A 10,386-nucleotide genomic window follows, 5' to 3' on the forward strand; every position below is an offset into this window, starting at 1 on the left:
TAGATTTTGTTACAGATAACACTTGAGGAAGCAGGAGTCAAAAAAGAATGAAACTGAACTGCAGTGAGATCTCAGCAAAGACCCCGGGTCACCCCGCAGAGAGCTATGAATCTGGAGGGTTTCTACAGAGTTCTCTCTAATTGGAGAGAGAGGAGGTTTTTGTACTTGTCAATTGATCTGTCTCTGGAATCAAGCAGCCTCTTAGGGTGTGAGCTTTAGAGAGAAATCTCTGTTTGCCGATGGCAGTTTCAGGAGTGATTTGACAGATGCCGGGTAACAGTTTGCATCACTCACGATAATACAGCGTTCTGAGCAGAGCGGAGCAACCACTTCAGCATAGCACGCTGCAATCCATGTAGAATGAAATAATAATCTTGGATGACTATAAAGAAAATAAACACAATCCCAACAGTATTACAGATTAATCCTATAAATAAGACAAAAATCACACAGATTAATAGTTATAAGCTTTGGAAATGCACGATTGCCTAAGTTCTTACTTGAAATAAGTAGTCTGTTTCTTGAATCCTGACTAAAGTATTTGTAATAAGAACCATTAGTATTCAAAATAAAATATGTTCAAACAAGGTTGATCCTGAAGTAATTTTCCTTATTAGAAAAGTTAGCTGGGAGGCGCCTGTGGCTCAGTGAGTAGGGCGCCGGCCCCATATACCCAGGGTGGCGGGTTCAAACCCAGCCCCGGCCAAACTGCAACAAAAAATAGCCGGGCGTTGTGTCCTAATAGCCCAGCTACTTGGGAGGCTGAGGCAGAAGAATCGCCTAAGCCCAGGAGTTGGAGGTTGCTGGAACGACTCTGCTGCACTTTACCGAGGGTGAAAAAGTGAGACTCTGTCTCTACAAAAAAAAAAAAAAAAAAAAGAAGAAGAAAAGAAAAGTTAGCAAGTTTTCAAAATCTGGTGTTAATAAATAAATAAATAGTAGTATAGGGAATTTATAAAAACTGACACATTTTAATTACAGAATTGTTCATAAGTATTCCAGTATCAAATGAAAAAAGATCCTTTGACTGTTGGTATAGTGGGAATGTGGTTCATCCCTTTAACTCTCATCTTGAAATGTGATCTCCAGTGAGGCAGTATTAGAATGTGGGCCCTATTGGCAGGTGTTTGGGTCTTCAAGGTAGATCCTAACAAAGAGATTAGTGCCCTCTTATGGGAGTCAATGAGTACTTACTCCTGCAGGAATGGATCCATTTGTTTTGTTTTGTTTTGTTTTGTTTTCACTGAAAGCATTTTTATTGGCCTTTTGGGTAGAAAACAAGAATTTATTTGCCAGGGAGGATGATCCTGTCACACTTCTGCTGGCATGGCTTCCTCTTTGCTCAGTGTGTTCCGCCCCAGTGCAGCCTGTCCTGCCCTTCTTGTCTGCCATGTTGAAACCTGGCCCACCCAGCACCACATAGAGGTCCAGGCCACGGATACCAATGCTTGGGTCAAATTTGATACCCAGAATGATGTGCTCCTGGATCACAAAATTTCTAGTATCTGAGAAATTATTTTTTCTTAATTCATACTTTTGTACCTTTAGAATTTTCTCCAGGATTTCTTCTGCCTCGGCCCCCCTGACTGCGCAGTAGATTGCAATTTTCTCAGGTCTCCCTATGCCAAAGGATCTGACGGTGTATCTAGCCCTGGAAAACACAGGGGTCTGGCCTGTGAGCTGCTCCAGCAGCTTGGCTGCCCGTGTCGCTCCATCTCCACTCTCCCCCACACAGACGTTGAGGCAGAGCTTGTGGATGGGTGAGTTCCCACACAAGGTTCTCCTTTCACCTTGATCCTGTGCTGTGACAGGAGACAGTGGATCAGTTGGTTAAAAGGGCTACTTGGGAGGTGGAGGCAGGAGCATCTCTTGAGCCCAAGAGTTTGAGGTTGCTGTGAGTGGCAATGATGCTACACAGCACACTACCAAGGGTGACAGAGAGAGATTCTGTCTCAAAAAAAAAGAAAAGCCTGTCTTCCTTAGTTGCTCTCTCCTGTTTCCTCTGTTGCTATTCAATCTCTTTACATGTGCCCACTCCCCTTCTCCTTTGGGCCATGACTAGAAGCAGCTTGAGACCCTCATCAGATGCAGCTACCAAATCTTAGTCTTTCTAGCCACCAAAATAATGAACTTAACACTTTTTCCTCTATAAATTACTCATCCTCAAGCCTTCTGTTATACACCTGTCATGGTGACACACAACAGAGTAGGACCAAGTCATCCTGTTTTCTGTATTGCTTCCATCCTATGGAAGAACAGATGGTTCCAATTCAAGCTGCATGAAAAATCTCCATACATATCATCTTTCCACAATTGGAAGACGTCTCTGATGGGAAAAGCAGAGAAAACATTTTCTATAACACTCAGCGAAAACTTCTTTTACCCTTCCTTGGCACAGGTGCTGTATCATTTGTTAGAGAGTACGCTAGAGCTTTGGTGTCATGTGCTGCCAGATTTAGGTGTCCCTTAATTTCTCAGAGTTAGTAATGATGGCAGGCGTTAGTAGCATCCTGCCAATTATCAAGACAAAAATATAAAAGCAAAGTCATTTGTCATTGACTATACACTGCAAATCTTGAAATGAATATTTTAATAATTTTTATTTTCATCTTCTGGATTATGTCTCTCATGAGGTCTATATACATCTTCTATAAAGCAACCAGATGCTGAAGTTTAAAATACTACTGAAAGTGTGCTACTATTACCATGACTCAGCAAATTACTTTCACAGATAAATAGTAAATATTGAGTAAGATTTAAAGTATATTACTTTGTGTAGACTAAATGCTACCATTAATACCAAGTTGTACTTATTGCCTCATAGCCATTATAGAAACACAAATTCTTGATAAGACAAATACCTTATTATTTCTTTTTCTATTATAAAGCTCAGCTCACTCAGTACATTCTCCCTTTCTTCGAGTGGAAAATGGCATAGGAAACAAATTCAAAACTTTTAATGTTTCATCCAAAAACATTACCAATTGAATTAATTTGGGGAAAGATTTTGAGTTGAAAGTGAGTATATTTAAATTTATGACTAACCTGAGTAAATTCATGCCCCCTAAATTTTATATAGAACAATGGAATGTTCTATATAAACATACATTTTGCAATAACTAACCCTTTCAATAGACGAGGTAGGATTATTAAGGTCACGAATTCTTTCTAGGATGAGTTCACAAGCTTAATTGTCCTACTTTGTACATCTGTGTAGAAATGACTATGAATGAGACAACTAAATTAATTGTTGAGATTTAAAACAACATATGCAATCTAATTTTATTTATTTATTTATCTATTTATTTATTTTTTACAGAGTCTGACCTTGTCACCCTCAGTAGAGTGCTGATGGCATCATAGCTCACAGCAACCTCAAATGCCAGGGCTCAAGTGATTCTCTTGCCTCACCTCAGCCTCCCAAGTAGCTGAGACTATAGGCGCCGACCACAATGCCCAGCTATTTTTAGAGACGAGGTCTCCCACTTGCTCAGGCTGGTCTTGAGCTTGTAAGCTCAGGCAATCCACCCACCTTGGCCTTCCGGAGTACTAGGATTATAGGTGTGTGCCACTGTGCCCAGCCCTACAATCTATTTTTAAATTAAACTACTCTTATCCTTTTTGGGAGAAAGTTTTTTGAATTATATATGGTAATATTTCCTCAAGCTCTAAGAGAAAAGGTGTTTGAAATAGTTTAGAGAATTAGACAATGTATCCACTAGAGTCATTTCCTGTGGACTGGGGTGTGAAAACCTGAAGAACTCACTGGCTGCTCAGTAACACACAAAATGTTGATCTGTCTTCGTGTGCATGGTCTTCAGAAAGTCTGTGAGGGATGAATTTACATTGAATTACAACCTGATTCAAACATGTACCTGTTTGAAAGCTGAGTTGCTGGGGGTGGGGGAGGGGCACGCCAGAGAAGGTTGTGCTGGAAGGAGGACTAAGAAGCTCTTTGGGAAACTATCGTGAGTGTATAGAGAAGTTTTATAGAAAATACCCACCTCCTAGTAGCTGGAGTTACAGGTACACACCACCATGCTTGTACCCTGGTCTAGTTTTTATTATACTTACTCTTATAATTGCTATGATTTTTTAATTAGTTATTGTAGTTAATCCCTTACTTTGCCTAATTTAGGTATTAAACTTTACATAGGTGTGAATAGAAAAGAAAAACAACACAGTATATATAGGGCTCAGTACCATCTGAGCTTTCAGGCAACCAACAAAGGTCTTTGAATTTACCCCCAGTGGACAAGTGGTAAGGGGAGAACTAGTAAAATAAAAGTTTATGATACTAGAAGTTTGAAGAAAATTTCAATAATAGAATCAGAAACAATATCCAGGGTAATAAAGAGTCTCAGTAAGGAGAGGGATATGCAGCAAATAGAGTTCAATCAATCAGAAAGAAAATTAGAAGCAATCCTTAGATTTGGTCGTTAGTAATCCTCAGATGGGAAAGTTAGAGATAAACGGAGAATTCACTAAGGTGAAAGGTGAAGATTGAAGACGTAAACACATTTGCTTTACTCTTTTCGGGATCTGAAGTGACAGTAGTAAATAAATATACACACGTCAAATACGCATATACATATAGAGGCATATACATGAAAACAGTGAATGCTAGGAAGGAAACGACAGCAGGGGAGAGGGGATTTGCCAACATATTTATGAAATGTGGAAAGCAGATGAATAAACAGCAAGTCACTTAAAATACTGAAAAACCTGAAATCTAAATACATAGAGAGGAGCGTGAAACGAGCTGTCTGAGATGTCATTAGGCCCTATGATTATGTAAATATTTATCAAACGCTCATTTTGTATCAGTCACAGTTTACACAGTTTCTATATCCCAAAAACTATATGACGCAAATGCTATAATTTCTATATTTTGATCAATAATCCTGAACTTCATGAGGCTAATAGACTGGACAGGCAGCACAGCTGGTAAGTGGAAGGACATGAATTTGAACTGGTAACTTGCTCTAAAGCGTGTGAGAATTGAAACTCTCAAAACTGCAGTTTCTTCCTGTATGAAATGTGGGAAATAATAGCGTCTTCTTCATCTGGTTATTTCAGAAATAAAAAAGTACAAATAAAGAGCATAAAACCAGAAATGACTAAGCGTAAAAATGTTAGTTGTGATCAACATTATTACTGTGACAGTGTTGATGGACAAAGAATTATAAACAGTTCAGATTGTTGAAAAAGAAGAAGGAATGTGTGAACCTTACATTTGTGAGACTAAATTCTCTATACTTTTGATGGCGAAAACCTTATTATCAATACAATATATTACTTTTAAATCATACTACCAATAAACAGAAACCCAGGCCATGAACATTTTTTTGTGTGTAAAAAGTTTTATGAATTGATGCAATAAAAATTATTTTCACACATTTTCTAAAAAGCAGTAAAATTTCTAAATAAATCTAACTGATAGTAGACGAAGTAGACTTCCGACAATTAACTTAACTTTCCACCAAAAAATACTCTGTCTATTTAAAATAAAGCAATTCATGTGTGTATGATACATATGTATCCAAACATAGAGTAAAACCCACATATACAATACAATGTGTAGTAAAAGATATCAGAGTCACTGGTAAGTAAAATAAACATATTATTGCTGCATATTAATACATTTTGCTTCACTATAATAAAAAATAAGTGAAAAAATACAAAGATGTCACGTCCTACACAAAACCAAAACCACACTGCTCCAAATTACTCTTGATTCGGTGGAGTGTTCTCTACTTCCGCAAATCAGTTATGGAAGGCTCAAGAAAACTTAAAAATTTGAGATTTTTTTCTTCCTGTTCATCTGAATTTCAATAAGGAAAAATTATGCACTGTAGTTAAATACATTCTCTTAAACAGAAAGAAAATTTCGAACAGAAATTCAGACAAATTAAATGCAAAGAAAATTACATGACAGCATTTGGGATTGCAATCAAATGATATACATAAGTGTGTATTTCATCCACCTACCGTCATCTGACATATCGTCCTCAATACCTCTGAACTCATACAAGTGCTGTTATTCCTAATTCCAATATATTTGCTTAACTGCCATTCACCTCCCCTTTTTTTCTCAACTACCAATTTATCCATGTAATAAAGAATGAACCTTCATCAAAGAACAAAGCCAGGACAAGAATTCCTAATAAGTTAGGTTATTTCTGCAATCAGCTTCTTTAATTCTAACTTATTTAGTATGCATACTGGATTTGCCTACTATTGATGAATTAGCAGCATTTACAAATGCACAGGTAGACAAGAGATGTTAAATTAAAATTTTACTCGGCTGCAAAAAATAAAGCTGGCAAAGCCAGAACTATTTTGTTCAGTAAATGAATTTTTCTTTAATTGGAAAGAAAACAAACTAATTTAGTCCCATTGATGTAGTACAATCTTAATTATTGCCCTAAGAGTCCTTTTAAATATATTTATGAACAAGTTCTTTCCAATTTCCTTGTCAGTTATATTCAATTAAACAATATGTGGTCAGTTGTACTTTTCAAAACTGACTTTGGTTTGTTCATTACACAGTGATCCTTGTCACTATAATATTTTGCCTGGGAGCCACAGGCACATGAAGGGTTCAATATAGGAATCCAGATCCTGGTGGTTTCTGAGGCCCTAGGTTTGGGATTAAGCATCTCATAGAGAAAACCAGGAACATTATTGGGATATATGTGTGTGTGTGTGCGTGCAGGTGTGTGTGTTTGTGTATACACATGTACACACTGTATACACACACACTCAACAGCATTTCTACTGAGATGTCTAGTTGCTGCTCTACCTGCTCCCTTGAAAATTACTTATTAAGCTGAGGTCACTTGTCTATCTCAAAACAGAGGATTAGTAAATTCATGAAAAATTTAGACTCAACACATCATTGTGCTTCTCAGAAAGAAAACCTAAGTTAATATAATCAACATGTGTAGGAGATTTAACCTTCCAGGATAAAATATTATTCCTCTCCCTTCATCCTCTTGGGAGAAAGTGAGGGGATGCTGGATGTCAGATATTTGAGATTTATTCCATTCAATTATCAAGATACATTATATTTAATTATTTTTGTCTGTTTTAAATAACTGATCGTATAACTCACATGATCAGTGCCCCAAATTCAGATTTTATAATTATTAGTAATACCTTCATACCAACACTTCTCTGTGTTTTTCTCTTTGTGCGTTTTCATCTACAATTTTTATCTCTAAAGTTTGACTTCCCAAATTCACAAGAAAAGAATTCTGTTCATTTTGCAAGTACAAAACAATTTTGGTGGGGTAATTGCTCCTTTCGTATTTTTTGAATAATCATTAATCAGTGTCCTGAATTTAAAAATATAGAAAAGGTAGCTTTTCTAAAATTTGAGAAAATGTCAGTTTTACTAAAAAATGTTAGAGATAGCTAATTATAAAAATTAAAATAAAAATTATAAGGAGTATAAAAGGTATAAAAGGTATTTAAGAGCAAGCTTTCATAAGTTAGACATCATAAATCTCTTAATCATGCTCTTATCCAAAGTTACTTAGACATCAAGGGATAGATTTTATAGTCTAATATGAATATTTGTACATTTGATTTTGAATCTTATCCTCAGTATATAAAAATACCAGGGTGCAAATGAAAGAAACAAGTTGAATCACTCATTGTTATCTGTTATTTTGAAGTAATTTTCAGGGTAATTATCATTTATTCAACATTGGAATTGAGAAATAGTTCTTCTATAGAAATTTTTTTTAAGTAAATAATACTTTCTAAAGAAGAGGAATCTCATCTTTACCTCTGATGACTATAATAAAGCAAGTGTGAAAGATCCATTTGGTCAAGTACGTTTTATATTTTCATGTCATGTGAAACAGTAAGTAGACCCCTATCGTGACCCTCTCACTGGCCTACTTCAGACATGCCGCTGACTGTTCTACAGTAGTGGTTCAGAAGTTCAGGCCATGAAAACTTCCTGCATACACAGCTGTGTAATTGGCCCCATAAACAAATTTCAGTGACTCCTATCTATTTTTATAAGCCTCTCTCTTAACTAACTATTTGAATTTTTGAGTTGTTTCCCAGAAATGATGGATTTTCTGTAAGAAAAACAAGCTGATATTCTCAAGGTCCCTGGGCAGTGTTACTGACCCCAAGAGTCACAGTTTCCACAGCCTGCCCCCAATGCACCTAGCCCTTTCTTACCTATGCCAGAATCTGACAAGGCATGTGACTCCTCCTTTAAAAGCCAACGATGTCCGTCTTCTTAAAAACAATTTTTTTTGCTTGAAAATCCTCATTATCTCTTTTTCCCCCAATTTGAAGTCTTTTTTTAAATTTCAGTATGTTACAGGGGTACAAATGACATGAATTACTACTTTCATACAATTTGAGTCAAGCTTATAATTGTGTCTATGTACCACATAGTGGGTGCTGTGCAAATATGGTGTGAATTTACCCATCCCCTCCTCCCTACATCTGTCTCTTTGATTTCCACTGATTTCTACTACCATGTATACACGTGCATATGGATCATTTAGTTCCATTTTAAAAGTGAGCACATGTGGTGTTTGTTTTCCATTCTTGCGATACTTTACTTAGAAGGATGGTCTCCAGTTCTACCCAGGTTGTAACAATGTTTTATGGCTGAGAAATTTCCAATGCTATACATTTATCACACTTTATTAATCTAGTCATGTATTGATGGGCACTTAAGTTGTTGCCTCATCTTTTCAATTGTAAATTGTTCTGCTGTAAACATTCAAATTCCACTGTGTTTTTTATAGAATGTGATTTTATCAACATACCCATAGAATGACTTTATCCTTTGCATAAACACCCAGTAGTGGAATGGCTGGTTCAAATAATGAGTCTACTTTTAGCTCTTTGAGGTGTCTCCAAACTACTTTCCCTAGAGATTGTACTATCATATAAATGTTCCTTTCTCTGTGCACTTATGCCAGCATCCATTGTTTTTGGACTTTTGACTAAAGTCCATTTTCACTGGAGTTAGGTGATATTTCATGGTGGTATTGATTTGCATTTCTCTGATGATTAAGACTGAAATAGAATCGAGACATCTCACCACTCACAAAAAAATAACATAATGGATAACAGACTTAAATTTAAGGCATGAAACTGTATGAATTCTAGAAGAAGATGTTAGAAAATCTCTTATAAGCCTTGGCAAATAATTTACAAAGAAGACCTGAAAGGCAATCACAGCAACAACAACAAGAAGAATTACAAGGCTTCTGCACTTCCAAGGAGATGATCAATAGAGTGAATAGACAACCTACAGAATGAGAGATATTTGCATGCTATGGATCTGAAAAAGGGCTAATAACAAGAATGTACAAAAACTTATAGAAATAAGCAAGAAGACATCAAACATCTCCATTGCTAGTAAGCAAACAGCATGAACAGAAACTTTTTAAAAGAAGATAGACTAATGGACAATAAACATTTGAAAAAATGCTCAACTTCTTGTCTTAATACTTGGATCTTCACATGAAGAACTGCTGGATCTAGACTGAAACCGCCTTAAAGTTTTGATAGCAGAAGTGCATTAGCCTGTCTTCCCAAGAACACAAAAGTTCCAAGCAAAGTAATTATTTTCCACTTACATAAAAGTAAATGTTCAGCTTGGAGGTGGTGGTGGAGGTAGTGGATTTTTTAAATTTTTAGGTCAATTGGGTGTGAAAGATAAGCAATCCAATCATTGCTATATTGTGAGATTAACATCTATAGAGCATTTCCGTCCTTTTATTTATCATAGCTACAGAACACCACAAGAAGCATACAAATTTTAGTCACTGTCATCAATGCAGGTCTAGTTTTATTTGAGCAACTTCTTGGAGTGAACCAATTGGAACCTCTTCTGGTATTCATAAATCTTCCCTGTGATTTCATCAAAATCTGTATGCACCATTTTCTCTAAAAGTCTAAAAGTGTAGCCAATCTCTATTGCACCACAGAATGTAATGCTACAAGGAAATCATGTTCTATATTTATTTTCATTGTGTTCCCCTATCAATATTTTAAGCTCAAATTAGTTTCTTATGTTTTAATACTTGTTGTAAAAAATAGTCTCTAAATAAAATGTAACTGGTTTAGAAATTTTGTTGGTGTTGCATAAACCAGATTATAATTCTGCTTCAAATCTCCTCAGCTAAATCCACTCACATGGCTGAGAATTATAAAACTTTGTTAATACTGTATAAGCAGAGGTACTTAGAATACAAAGGATATGGACATAAACATGTTTATATTATTTTTAACAGATTTCAGCTCATCTACAGTGTGAAATATTTTAAATTCATTTAATAAAAGTACAGAGAAAAGAAAATAATTATACTTAAAACAGAGTTTGATTTCAGATTTAAAAAA

At 35.9% G+C, this 10,386-nt stretch overlaps 1 protein-coding gene across 1 annotated transcript; it reads right to left on the reverse strand.

Moving 5' to 3' along the window:
- Nucleotides 1-1,285: 1,285 nt before the first annotated feature.
- LOC100955924 (60S ribosomal protein L11-like) lies at nt 1,286-6,004 on the reverse strand. Its single transcript, XM_012811558.1, is given in 4 exon segments — nt 1,286-1,325; nt 1,327-1,347; nt 1,349-1,802; nt 5,992-6,004. Coding segments are annotated over 4 exon segments (528 nt in total).
- Between the last annotated feature and the right edge of the window lie 4,382 nt (nt 6,005-10,386).

Source organism: Otolemur garnettii, unplaced genomic scaffold (assembly GCF_000181295.1).
Source record: "Otolemur garnettii isolate 467f Iridium unplaced genomic scaffold, OtoGar3 scaffold00164, whole genome shotgun sequence".
Classification (NCBI taxonomy): Eukaryota; Metazoa; Chordata; class Mammalia; order Primates; family Galagidae; genus Otolemur; species Otolemur garnettii.